The sequence below is a fragment of the Rana temporaria genome, chromosome 2, assembly GCF_905171775.1.
Source record: "Rana temporaria chromosome 2, aRanTem1.1, whole genome shotgun sequence".
Taxonomy (NCBI): domain Eukaryota; kingdom Metazoa; phylum Chordata; class Amphibia; order Anura; family Ranidae; genus Rana; species Rana temporaria.
In genome coordinates this window covers 305,008,928-305,023,755 of record NC_053490.1, presented here as the reverse complement: position 1 = coordinate 305,023,755, position 14,828 = coordinate 305,008,928, and the positions used below count along the sequence as shown (strand labels likewise).

The following is a 14,828-nucleotide window of genomic DNA, read 5'->3' as shown; positions in this document are numbered from 1 at the left end:
TGATGAGCCGGAACATTCTTTAACATCTGTTTTGTCTGGTCCTTCAAGGCCTAACAAATGCCAATAGCAGCCACTGCCGGCTGCACCACTGCACCTGCCGTGGAAAAAGAAGCCTTTAGCAGGGTTTCCAAGCGCTTATCGACCGGATCCTTGAACATTTGTATGTTCTCAACCAGGCACGTTAAGGACTTATTGACGCAGGAGATGGCTGCATCCACAGTAGGGAGCGCCCACTTCTTTGAAAACTTTTCCTCCATAGGATAGAGGATAGAGAACCTCCTAGGAGGAATAAAAATTCTGTCAGGCCTCACCCAATCCAGAAAAATCAGGTCCTCAAAAAGAGGGTGGACTGGGAAGACCGCGTTGCTTAGTGGCGCCTTTAAGGAGCCCAAAGAAGAAACCGCAGGAACCTGTGGTTCTGGTAAAGGCAGTTTAAATGCAGAGCGGACCATGTCCGTTAAGGACTGAATCCACAGATTCTCTGCCTGAGAGGCAGAAAATGGTTCCTCTATAGTGGATTCCTCCACGTCGGAACCGTCAAGGTTCTGTTCTTCCTGATCCTCATGCGATTCCAACTCTTCTGGGGAGAGGACCTCCGCATCAGAGGACGCGAACCTAGGAGACGGGGATCTAACCCGTTTCCTTCCTGAAACCGAGTTGGCAATTAAAATTGCCAATCTTTGTTCTAGCCCACCCAGGGTGGTTGCTAACATCTCCTCCGTGACATACACGGGGTTGGGTTGGATAGGGCCAGCCACAGCACCTAGCAACCCTGATGGCTCACCCAAGGCAGCTTCCTCAGGTCTTTCAGGAGAAGATGGACCCGGCGAAGCCTGACCAAGATCTTCCGAGCCTGAGGGGGAACCCTTTTGTTTAACATTTTTTGCATTTTTTGCTGTCCCCGAGCCTTTGGGAGCCATAGTACAATATTGAGGTACTCCGCTGACAACAACTAACTGTCGTAGCAAGAAGACACAAAACCAGGCCAGGGGAGTATTAGGAAGAACCTATTGCCCCTGAGCCCCTAGGAAGGTATAACAGTGAGGAAACCTAATTCCACCTTCCTATGCGCTGTGTTAGCTGAGCTGAAACAACTCAGGTTGCTGTAAGAGACCCCTGGCTTAACAAACAAGAAAAAGGTCAGAGTGGAGCCAGCTCCAGACCCGCAGGTCTCTATACCGCCACTGGGTGCCGCTGTGGTCCCGGTATCCAACGCTCCCTGCTGCTCTGTGATACTCCAGCCGTCTTGCTAGCCTCTTCGGGCTGAAGTGAGCTCTCTTGCAGCCTATGCCGTGACGTAGGGAACGCCCCCTGACGTAGCTCGCCGTGCCTGACCCTCCGCACGCCGCCGTGCACGCTATATGTCTCGTGTACGCGCGCGTCACTTACAGTGCATCATGGAGGGGGGGACAGAGGCGCCGTGCTGGAGGAGGAATCCGCGGCCAGCGAACCACGTGGGACCGTCCGGACCAGGCACACCTATTTAGGGTAGGACAAACATGGGCCCGCAATGGAGCTACCTAATTGTCCTTTGTAGAAGGGGTGGCTGTCCTCCATTTTCCCAGAGACAGAAACAAGCTTTTCCCCCATACAAACCCTGCAGCTACAGCAACACATGCCAACACAGCCTAAGGAGAAAAATATGTATATATGGGGGATCAAACATTAAACCATCGTGTCTAGCAAGACATAGTGAAATAGTTGCCAAATGCAGAGCATATTTAAAGGCTACCCCCAAATATCTCCCTGTGGAGAGTTCTGCCGTCGAACCAAGTCCCGCAGGCCCCCCATCTTACCTGCTCCACGCTGCAGGGTATTGCATAGCAAGAGGCCCAATCTTCCCCCATCTCCGTGGGTATTGTTTTAGACCTTCAGGGACCCGGGTCCTGGAAAGGAACACCACTCCTCTGGACCTATACAGCATCCTGGCAACAGGGTCTTTTGGACTTGCAGAGACCAAAGCTCTGGACCCCAGGATCCAGCCCTCTGAGGAGAGGCATTATAGGCAAAACCCCACGGCCTGGGGTCCGGGTACTGTCCACCTTGGCTCTGAGGCACTCTGGACAGATCCGGTAAGCCTTCCCCGGTCCCAAGGACATAGAGGCATAGCTATTCCGTGACCAACACCTAAGACACTGGCGAAAAAACTGAGGTACTCCCACTATGGGAGGGGGTTATATAGGGAGGGGACTTCCTGTCTAAGAATGCCAGTGTCCATCACCTGAAGGTAGACTCTATAACCCATATGGTAATGGCTATGCTGCTCTGTGCCCCGTGATGTACGATAAAGAAAAACTTAAATAAATAAATGAATAAAAAATCCAAAAAATGAATCCAAACTAAAAGCCTCCAAGCCATGGGCCTGAAGGGAGCCATGTCTTCTCCTTAGACTAGGCAAAAAAAACGTAATTGCTTGGTGCAGGCTGAGGGGATATAGTCAATGGGACCGCACCCTGGGCAGAGCGGTTCTGCTTTGAAGTTAACACTTCTGCCTAGTCACTCCTAAAGATAGATAGCCTTAATCTTGACATAGTGGGATTAACCTGTGTCCATCCATGAACGAAAGGGAAAAAAAACACAACATCCCGATTCTACTGAAATAAATAAATCTTTGCAAATGGCTTTTTAAATCCCGTCTTAAAGGGGTTGTAAAGGTAAAAAAAAAAATCCCTAAATAGCTTCCTTTACCTTAGTGCAGTCCTCCTTCACTTACCTCATCCTTCTATTTTGCTTTTAAATGTCCTCATTTCTTCTGAGAAATCCTCACTTCCTGTTCTTCTGCCTGTAACTACACACAGTAATGGGAGGCTTTCTCCCTGGTGTGGAGTGTTGTGCTCGCCCCCTCCCTTGAGACAGAAGAACAGGAAGTGAGGATTTCTCAGAAGATATAAGGACATTTAAAAGCAGAATCAAAGGATGAGGTAAGAGAAGGAGGACTGCACTAAGGCAAAGGAAGCTATTTAGGGAAAAAATGTTTTACCTTTACAACCTAGAGCCGCACGAATCTGGGAAAAATGAGAATCGCGATTATTTTGCTTAAAATGAAGATCAAGATTCTCTCACGATTCTCAATTTTTTTTTATTTGACTGTGTTAATATTCATTAGATTATAAGGGACAGTGGTTGCCGGTATTTTAAGTCCACACTCCTCACAGACTCACATCACATGCCCCCCTTTAATAGCCTGACTGCAGTGTCATCTGCAAGGTCTGGGGTAGCTGACTGTGGTAATATTGATAATATGGGTAGCTGACTCAGACTGTGTGGTAATATTCATAAAATATTATAAGGGGGACACTGACAGTGGTTGCTGGTATTTTAAGTCCACTCCTCACGTGCCCCCCTTTAATAGCCTGACAGTCAGACAGGCTATGAAAGGGGGGCATGTGAGCGTGTGAGCCGAGGAGTGGACTTAAATTACCGGCAACCACTGTCCCTTTATTATGAATATTACCACAGTCTGAGTCAGCTACCCATATTATCAATATTACCACAGTCAGCTACCCCAGACTCTGGGTAGCAGACTGTGGTAATATTCATAATAAGGGACAGTGGTTGCCGGTACATTAAGTCCACTCCTCGGCTCACAGGCCCCCTTTTTAATAGAATGACGGCCTGGCTGGGGTAGCCGACTCTCACTGTGGTCACTGGCGTTCATGATATATTATGTACATTGTATACACTGCTTAACGCAAGGAAACTCACTCAACTCACTGTGTTTTGGAGACTGTAGTGGCGGGTGACACCTGCTGCACACACACAGACACACGGGCTGTTTACCTTCTGCTGCCTCCTGGTCATGTCGGTGGGCTGTTTGGCATTGGAGGGATAGGCGATACACCTCATAATGTAGACAGAGCTGTAGCCAGCTCCTTCTCTCCCGTTCCTCCCTCTGTGCCCCCTCCAGATCCTCACTATTGATGGACGGACTGGCTGGTCTGGTGAGAGTGGAGTCTCTAGAGTCCCAGGAAGGTGCATGTAGTGTGCGGTGCCCCGCTCCTCTTCCGCCGTTTCGTAACATTTTCCCGCCGGCCGAGAAGTGTGGTGGTACCGCCCACGCCCAGGCATCACGTTGCATCTGATAACTGACGTCAGTTCCTTTATCCGCCATTTGCGTTCCACGCTGGTTACGTGGAACCGGCGGTGACACATAAGAATCGCCTGTCATCCCGCGGGGAGATCGCGGGCGGGTGAATCGAGATTCTCTCCGCGATTAATCGTGCAGCTCTATTACAACCCCTTTAAAGTTGTTTTACAGGCTAACGTTTTTTTTACCTTCATGCATTAAGGTAAAAAGCCTCTGTGTGCAACAGCCTCATAAGTACCTGAGACCCATCTCGATACAGCGATCTGCATGAGAGCATCAGCTCTCCCGGGTCTCACAATCAGATTGGAGGAGAAGCAGTTTAACCTTAAACTAAACAAGGAGTTTTTCGCAGTCAGGGCAATGAGGCTGTGGAACTCTCAACCACAACTAGTGGTGGCAGCAGGGAGTATGGGTATTTTGAAAAGACTCTTGGATGTGCATCTTAAAGAAACACAACATAGTGGGATATGGGAAATAATTATAGACACTGACCCACGTACACCTACACAGGTTTAACTGGGTGGACTATTGTCTTTATTCAACCTAACCTACTATGTAACAACGTAGGTTAAAAATAGCAACTGGATAACAAAGGGGAAAAATAACATAAGTCCCAGAAAACAGCAGGGGGGGCTCGCCTCATGAAAAGGAAATTACATCCTACGCCACGGACCGGATCCAAAAACGAAGGAGTGGAGAGGTAGTCTTTCATTTAAGATCACCTCTCAAACGTGTGTGGAACGCCGCTTTAAGCACTTCAGCCCAGTCTGTAGCAACACAAACCCTCACATTTGTTTTAACCTGCTGGAGAATATAAATGCTACTCTTCAATTACATTGCTCATCTTAAACGAAGTTCCTATGTAACACATGGTGCCAAATGTATTATTATTGGGTTGTTTTTTTGTAGAAAAGGAGCATTAAAGTGAACCTGTCAGGTCTTACCCTCAGCTCTTACCTGTTAACTCTGCGAGGACATTTGTCTGGTTTAATGTCCACCTCATAGAGGTAAACGTCAATCTTTGGGATTTCCACTTGAAAGCAATTGGCCAGCAGCTTGATGGGCTTTCCCATGGTGCCATAGCCAGGCCGTCTGGGCACCATAAAAAAGGGCTGTGCCCCCACGGGTCCTGCAACAACAAGCAAGCAAAAGGGTTAACCACAAGTTTAAACATACATGCAAGAAAAATCAGCTGATTTTTTTAACGTTATTTCCTAACATTTTTAAAACAGAAAAGTAGATTGATAATGTTAAGTAAGAGGTGCAAGCCGTTTTGCACAATAAAAAGTATATAACTAAGGGAAAAACTTTTTTTGAAGTTTTGGATAGAGAGGAGGAGAGGAATTAGAATCATGTCAGTTTTTATTGCTGTCTGTGCCCCCATTGAAGAGATTCACCCTCTATATTTGTCCGGTTTAATGTTCCCATTGAAAGTATAGAAAATCCCCCCCCCCCCAAAAAAAAAACAAACACACACACACACTGCTTTCCATCTTATTGTGAGAATGGAGAGCATTTTTGATGTTTTATATGTATTGGGTTCTATGGGACATGGGACATCCAAGCCAGGTTTTTGGGCTCACATAACTCAGGGAGAATCGTTTTTTGAGCCGATTAGTAACATTTGTTAGTAGGGCATTATAAATGTGCTCTATAACTGGCGCGATAAGGTTATGAATAAGCCCCAATATACAAAATGCCTCAACTCTGCTCTTTTCCCCCCACTGTATGGTGTACTGCCTTTGTATTTTTATATGGTAATAAAGAGGATCAGGTTTGGAGTGTGGGCATCTGGGAATTCTCCTTTCCCCAGAAAACTAATAGAGGTTAAATCATCCAATGGGGAAACTAGTTCTGGTGACCTGCATGTCCCAGAGGAATTACCTATATTTGCAGGGATTTACTCTCACTTCCTGGTTTGGCTATGGAACAGGAAGTGAAGGGAAATCTCCACAATGGGATACAGATCACAAAAAAAAAAAATTCTGACTGGGGTTATAACCCTCGGCAAGGCGATCTGCCGACGACTTCAGAGGCGACTTGCAAAATGACTTCTGTATTGAAGTCAATGCAAGTCGCCCTGAAGTAATCCTAAAGTAATACAGGAACCTTTTTTCTAAGTCGGAGCGACTTGAGTCGCTCCTATTAGAACGGTTCCATAGTACAGAGCAGAGCGCGACTTGTCAGGCAGCTAAGTCACCTGACAAGTCGCCCCTGTGTGAACCGGCTCCGACTATACAAAAATGAAAAAAAAAAAAAAAACATAAATAAAGAAAATAAAAGCTTTGTTTATAGTTCTACTTTAATGCAACAATCATGTTAGGTGGTCTATAATCATTAGCTTTGTTTAGTTTATCAATTAAATCAATGCACCATAGGTTTGTGATCTAAACAAATATAAGTGTATCCAAATCTTTAGGAACATTCTCATTATACGTATATAGTGAGAAAGCAGGAAGGTGGGCCCTCAACTTCCAAGCTATAGAAGGTGTTGAGATCCTTATTTGACAGTGCATATCAAAAAGGACAGAAAAGGTGTTTTCCCAATTCACCATGTGTGTCCTATTAACATTTCTGTAGGTGAAAAATATACCAAAACAAAAAAGTTACACGCAAGTATAAATACATACACTCAGGGGCAGATTCACATACATTTAGATAGGCGCAGCGTATCAGAGATACGCTACGCCGCTGTAACTTACTTTTTCATTCCTTGAATCCACAAAGAATTTGCGCCGTAAGTTACGGCGGCGTAGTGCATCTCTCGGCGTGTAATTCAAATCGGCGGGTAGGGGGGCGTGAGTCATTTAAATGAAGCGCATCCCCGCGCCGAATGAACTGCGTATGCTCCGTTTCGAGATTTCCCACCGTGCATTGCGTGAATTTTTTTGAACTTAGACGTGAATTACGTCCATCCCTATTCACGGACGACTTGCGCAAAAATAAAAAAATTCAAATTTTGACGCGGGAACGACGGCCATACTTAACATGGCAAGTCTATCTATACGCCGCAAAATAGCAGCTTTAACTATACGCCGGAAAAAGCAGACTAGAGACGACGTAAGAGAATGCGACGGCCGCGCGTACGTTCGTGGACCGTCGGAAAAAGCCAATTTGCATACCCGACGCGGAAAATGACGCAAACTCCACCCAGTGGACGCCGAAGTATTGCATCTACGATCCGAAGGCGTACGAAGCCGTACGCCTGTCGGATCGAACCCAGATGCCGTCGTATCTTGGTTTGAGGATTCAAACTAAAAGATACGACGCGGGTAATTTGAAAATACGCCGGCGTATCAGTAGATACGCCAGCGTACTCGCTATGAGGATCTGGCCCTCAGTGTCTACTTTAACTCCTACACAGGAATGTCCCTTCACAAAAAAAAAAAAAAAAAAAAATTCTTTCAAGAGGGGCCCCAGATTTTCATGTACATATTTAAAGATCTAGCTTGAGTAAGGACACAGACACATTACTGAAAAATGAGCTCATCTAGGAAAGGGGGGGTCTTGTTGCATTTTAGGCAGACTGGAATTTCCTCTGAATAGACCTGAGCCTACAACCTAAAAAGTACTAATTCAAGAGGGTTTTTTCCACCCACATCTTTGAAGAACTCTGCAAAACATAAAATCATCTTAGAATTGAGAGCAGCAGGAATGTTTCAGACTCTTTCAATTACTAGCTGAAAACACCCACACTTCCACAAAACTGCATGAATGTGCTGCACTCCTCTAGAATTTGAATACAAAATAAAATGCTAGCAACTGTTTTCAAATGGAAGTTTCAGGTCTAGGAAGTGGTCATGGTTGATGCACGTGAAAGCAGCAAGTTTGTTTTATTGCACTACTATCCCCTCTTGTATTTGTGTTTTATATTGAAACTTTCAAAACTTAATAAAAATGGTCAATTAAAAAAGCAGCAAGTGAGAAATAAGATATCCATCCAAAACACTTTGAAGCCAACGGTCAATGTGCAAATTGTGAAAAAACAGTCAAAACCAGCTGTCGGGTCTTTACCAATGTCTTTGTCCCCATTGGAGAGATTTTCACTAGCTGACAAATCGGTGAAATATTGATTTGTATTCTCAATCAGTCTAACTCTGGTTGCCATGAGTGACTGTTGGCAAAGAATCACAAGATTAGAATATAAAAAAAGAGAAATGTGTTAGGTCTATAGTGCCAGCATTAGTTATTTAAGCGCACTTAAGGGAAATGTATTAATCTTGCTGCCAAGTAAGGAAATAACCATTTACTATGAGCTCACAGATTTATTCATATTGCTCCTTGAAAGTTGCACTGCACCACTGTGATACTAAAGATTTACCTTAATGCATTCCTTGCCTGCGGGAGCGCACAGACACCGTGCGCCTCTAGAGCAAATGGCCTGCTATGGGGACACACGAAGAAGAGGAGTGCCAGCGGGGGGGCCCCCGAGAAGAGGAGGATCGGAGCCTCTCTGTAAAAAAATCACTGCACAGAGCAGGCAAGTATAACACGTTTGTTTTTTTAAAGCGGTTGTAAACCGCGGCCGATAAAAATAAAAAAATAAAAGAAGTCAATTGCATAATGTGCTAGTATGCATCGCATATTAGTACATTATAAACTACTTACTTTAGAACAAAGCCCTCCTACGGCACACTTACACCGCTGAGGGGGCTGACAACTTTCTCTGGTCTTTCTTCCGGGTTTACGCGCTCCGGCTGTGTGATTGGCCGGAGTCACAAAGACATCACTCCCACGCATGGGCATGGGAGCCTTTGGTTCCCACAAGAAGCTCTGAAGTTCAGGCAAGGTATGCTGAACCTTCAGAGTGCAGGCACTGGTTATGTCACAGGCTGCATCCAAAGCGAATATCTCCTAAACTGTGCACCTTTAGGAGTTATTCATTTTACCTACAGTTAAGCCTTATTATAGCCTAAAAAAAAAAAAAATCACAAAGCGGGGTTCGCAGCCACTTAAAACACTTTTGTTTTCACTTTAGTAACACTTTAACCACTTCAGCCCCGGACCATGTTGGTGGTCAAAGACCAGGCCACTTTTTGCGATTCGGCACTGCGTTGCTTTAACAATTGCGGTCGTGCAACGTGGCGCCAAACAAAATTGACATCCTTTTTTTCCAGTATTTGATCACCTCTGCGATTTTTATAAACAAAAAAAGAGCCACAATTTTGAAAAAAATCTATATTTTTAACTTTTTTCTACAATAAATATCCCCAAAAATATTTATTTATTTATATATATATATATATATATATATATAATATATATATATATATTTTATATATATAAAAAACGTTTTTTTCCACAGTTTAGGCCGATACGAATTCTTCTACATATTTTTAATAAAAAAATTGCAATAAGCGTTAATTAATTGGTTTTGCGAAAGTTACAGCGTATACAAAATAGGGCACGGTTTTATGGCATTTTTATTAATATTTTTTTTTTTTTTACTAGTTATTCGCTCAGCGAATTTTATCATCAGGACTGCGACATTATGGAGGACACTTGTCATTTTTACAGCGATCAGTGCTATAAAAATGCACCGATTACTGTAAAAATTACACTGGCAGTGAAGGGGTTAACCACTAGGTGGCACTGCAGGGGTCAAGCGTTCCCTAGGAAGTGATTCTCACCGTTAGGGGGCGTGGCTACACGTCACTGATGACCGTTCTCGATTACAGGGAACGGTCATCAGTGACAGTGTCACTCGGCAGAATAGGGAAATGCCTTGTTCCCCTGTTCTGCTCTTGCCGACAGCAATCGCGGGACTCCCGGGAACAGTGTTCCAGGGACCCGCACACGCCAATCTGCCTGCCTGTGCCATTCTGTCAACGTTAATAGTCGTGCGGCAGTCGGCAAGTGGTTAATACACACTAGAGACACAAGTTGGTGTGCTTTAGGCTTCATGCACACTGGAAGTTTTGCCAACTTTCCTAGACTCCTTTTCCCCCTGGGAGTGGTCTGAAATCCACTCTATGCTGACGTCACCAAGATTAGTCCAGGCACCGCATCATCACGACTCTGGGAGTCTGGAACCCGCCATGTGCCTGGACTGATGGCTGTCTCACACTCTCCGCAAATGCACCTTGGAGCAGCAGAAAAAAAGCTTAGTGTGCACAAGGTCAAAAGTAAACCTATGCTTTTTTATTTCAGAGCAAAATTACCTGGTTCACTGTACAACATGCACCCTCCAGTAGACAGCTCACCACCAACCTGATCAAGCACCAGAGTGCCCTCCCTGTATCCCTTGTAAGTTTCCAGGGCAAGGATCCTCACCCTATCCCCACATGCTTATGGCCCTTTCCCGATCCCCATTTGCCAGCGCAAGGTAGGCAAAAAGGGGAGAAAACAAGCATCTAAACAGTAAGCAAGTAAGCCTTGATTCACACACATGCATTTTTTTTTTTGGTTTTTGCAGAAACCCACTACAGCCCATTTAACATGGTTTCCTATGGGACGCATTTGCATCTATTCTTTTTTCAGCCACTGCATTTTTGGAAAGGGTCAGGGACTTTTTTTTTTTTTAATGCAAAACGGTGTGGCTTTGGTTTTATAGACTTCTATGGAGAAGCTAGAGAAAAAGCATGTAGTGCGTTTTTGCCATGTTTTGTATAATGTGTTTAATTTGACAAAAAATAAAAGCATAAAAAAAATGCAAAACAGCAAAAATGCATCCGAAAAAGTGTGTGCAAAAATGCAAAAAACACACACCACAAAAATCACTGCAGAAACAGATCAAAAGTAGGGCTGCAACCAACGATTATTTTGTTTCGATTAATCGGATAATAGCCTTAAAAAAAAAATGTTTACATTTTTTTGGGGCCAATTTGTTGTTGGGCAGATTACAAAACACAAATTGCAGCAAAAACACATTACATGCTTTTCTGCAGCTTCTCCATTGAAGTATATTGAACCAAAAAAAAATAACACTGTTTTGCGTTAAAAAGTCCTTCCCTTTTCCAAATACGCAGCAGCTGAAAAAAAAATCATGGATGTGAACGTGTCCCATAGGAAAACATGTAAATGAACTGTAGTGTGTTTCTGCAAAAAGCACCAAAAAACAGAGGCATGACCCCAGGCCTGAGATGTTTAGTAACATAATGGGGTTAAAAAAAAAAAAAAAGTACAAAAAAAGCAAATCGCTACTATAAGGGGTTCATTTTTTAAAATAATATTTACAGCAGCGATTTCCTTTTTGTACTATAAAAGGCTAATTTTAGTTGTTTTAACCCCATTATGTTACTGGCCGATTAATCGATTATGAAAATTGTAATCGATCAATTTCATAATCGATTAATCGATTCGTTGTTTCGGCCCTAATCAAAAGCAAAAAGGTGTAAACCAGGCCTAATCAAGTACAGGTTCTCGTTAAAGCATACTTTTAATCAAAATAAGATTAAAATTAATAACCCATTAAAATATATCCAGATCTTGTTACTATATTCACCTTCCCCCCCCCCCCAACAATTTCTACAGTTAAAATATCTTCAGTCTGAGGAACAGCATCATTCCACCAACTTCCTCTGAGTTCAGGTCATCCTGGACTTGTCTCAGCCGGTGACTGGACAGTGAAATAAGCAGCAGAGATGAGCTCAACTCGCTCTCCCTCTGCTTTCTTTTCCTATAAGCATGCTTCTTCTGAGCACATGAATTGAATGGTTTCTTCTACTACTAGTACTTTCTCTCTCACGTCAGGCATGAAGGTCAAACTCAGGCATTCACCACTTCTTGCATTTATACAATTAGATTTGCTGATAATGAATACAGAACTGCATATTGTGTGACTTTTATATCTTCCTAGAGTTTAGCTTCAAGTAAACACAGTGCAAGTATAATGGTATATCTGTAGTACAGGGGTGCACAACCAGTGGCCCGGGGACCTCCTGCCCTGTGATGGCGGGTTGGCAAACCCAGATTGCAGGTTGTAGACCCACCATCCCAGAATATCAGTGTTGTGAATGAAGCTGGCAGCAGAGGAAGCAAGTGGCTGCAGAGTAGAGCCACATAAGCCAATGCTTCCTGTATAGCACCAACTCCTGTAATTGTAATAGCGATACTAAATGTGCTCTGCCTGGGACAACTGCTGGCAATACCTGAATGGAAAACTTATCAATGGTAAGTTTATTATTAAAATCACAGTGTATATATGGGCATATCTGTTCTGCAGTGGTTACTGGGCTGCTTTCAAACTGATCCGCAGGTGCATCTGCGGTTTACTTGCACTGAGCCATAGACTTCTGGTTTTACCTGCGGGTTGGGGCGTTTTCAGAACACCACACCTGTAGGATATAATAGAATTCTATGGCAAAGTGAAGCTAACTCGCAGGAAAACCACAGGTGCACTGCGCTGCACCTGCGGCATGGGTAAAACAAAGACCATCAGTGTAAAAGCAGCCTTGGGCCCCTTTCACAGGATCGGTCTGACCCAATCGGACCCTCCATCCGGCGCCTTGCATGTAGATTAGGGGGGCCTCGCTCCTACGCCACGTATTAAACGGCCTGCCACTGAGTGCAGGTACAGCAGTAATAGAGCACAAGGTAAGCCAAGCCTATTCAACATAATTACAGGTGAATTTCCTCTGTCAGTGCACTGCTGTACTTGTGTACAAGTATACTACAAATATTCTCCTACATTACAGGTAGCCTTATTTGTTTGATCTTGCAACATTATTGAAAGATTTTCAATCTGGAATGCAAACAGTAAGGCCCCTTTCACACTGGGGCAAGAGGCGGTATAGCGCCGCTATACCGTCGGAATTGCCGCAGTATTCGGCCGCTAGTGGTGCGGTAATTAACCCCCGCTAGCGGCCGATAAAGGGTTAATACCGCCTGCAATGCGCCTCTGCAGAGGCGCATTGCAGGCGGTATTACCGCGGTTTCCCATTGTTTACCGCGGTTTCCCAATGGGAAGGAGCGGTATACATACCGCTCCTCTCACAGCTCCAAAGATGCTGCTTGCAGGAGATTTTTTTCTCTCCTGCCAGCGCATCACCTCAGTGTGAAAGCCCTCTGTGTCACTGGTTCCCACAAAGCATCAGTTAGTGTCTGATCTTCTGCCACAATATCGCAGTCTTGCTATAAGGTCGCTGATCACTGCCATTACTAGTATAAAAAAAATTAAAATAAATTATTGTTGCCATTTTTTTTTTTTGTATATAGCGCAAAATAAAATGCAGAGGTGACCAAATGCCACCAAAAGAAAGCGGTTTGTAAGGGAAAAAATTTCACATTATATTTGGGTACAGTGTTGCATGACCACACATTTGTTAAAATACTGCAGTGCCAGAGCGCAAAAAAATTGCATGTTCGTGGAGTAAATCTTTAGGAGGTCTAGCACTGCAACTGGATCGCATTGGTTCTTCTGCGTCATGTGATACGACGCAGGCAAACAAGTTGCGTTTTGGGCGACGTCAGCATGCATTGACATCCGCTGCAGATTACAAGGCTTTTGAATGCGGTGCAGGAAACACGCATGAAACCTGGGCTTCCCGCATAGCGTTCTTGTGTGGCCGGGTCCTGCGTATTGTCAAACTGCAAAAGGGAGTGTTAAGCCCTGTACACACAATCGGATATCGGATGTAATCTAATCAGATTAATTTTTTCGTCGGGATATCCGATGAAGTCGACTTTCATCAGTCTTGCCTACACACCATCAGTCAAAAATCCGACCGTGTCCAACACGGTGACGTAAAACGCTATGATGTGCCGAGAAAAATTAAGTTCAATGCTTCCGAGCATGCGTCGACTTGATTCTGAGCATGCGTGGATTTTTGACCGATGGACTTCCACACAGACGATCGTTTTTTTCTATCGTTTTTTTATCCATAGGAAAATTTTAAACACATGTTCTATTTTTTTTTCACCAATGGAAAACAAACCGATGGGGCCCACGCACGATCGGTTTGTCCGATGAAAACGGTCCATCAGTCTGTTTTCATCAGACAAACCAATCGTGTGTACAGGGCTTTGTCTGATGAAAACAGACAACTACTTCGCTCTGTAGTTACATCGCTGTCTTAACACTTTTTTCAAGAGATCACTTTGTAGCATAATAAAACTCACTAGTGACAGAAGCCAAGGCTGACAGAAAAAAAAAAAGATGCTAAAGCTGCAGCTTTCCATCAGGATCTGATCGCTTTCCATCAGGATCTGATCCCTCACACATCTACCTACTGTAGAATTGAGATATTAGAAAAAGATAAGCTAGCACTAGTTTTACATGCATTGCATTAAGTAAATTACACTTCTGCCATGTATAACTCTATAAATGCCAAACATATAATCCTTTCTCCTATAAAATGCTGGGTACTTCTTTGTGCACATAACCCATTCACTGGTATGAGATTCCTCCAGTGCCTAAGCAGAGTAATGGAAAGGCTTCCATTTCCTCCCCTCCTCCCACCCCACACACCGTTCATTTCCCTATCCCTTTCATAAGCACACTGAACTTTCCCTGATCCTGGCCTCAAATGCCTTCTGTACAGAGAGAGAGAGGGGGGAGTCAGTGAACCAGAATGAACTGCTTGCACTGTGCCTTGCATGGGCAGGACAGAGCGGGAGCTTTCATTCAAGATCTGTAGCCAAGAGATATTTTCATGATATTTTCATCAAAATATGTTTAGCGTTTATCACCTCTTTTGTAGGCAAACCTACGAAATGGAAACGTATAGTTCACAAAGCCATCAGGATAAGTCCTTGACAGTCCAATGAGATTTCACAATCTCATTATGATCAGGATCTTTGT

The 14,828-nt window shown here is 44.0% G+C and overlaps 1 protein-coding gene across 2 annotated transcripts in view; it reads right to left on the bottom strand.

Moving 5' to 3' along the window:
- LOC120926968 (protein argonaute-3) overlaps positions 1-14,828 on the bottom strand; it is a 234,305-nt gene that overhangs the window by 168,947 nt on the left and 50,530 nt on the right. For both annotated transcript variants that reach the window (XM_040337320.1, XM_040337321.1), the window contains exon 2: positions 5,045-5,216. In XM_040337320.1, the coding sequence (XP_040193254.1) occupies positions 5,045-5,216 (172 nt within the window). The remainder of the gene's footprint in view (positions 1-5,044; positions 5,217-14,828) is intronic.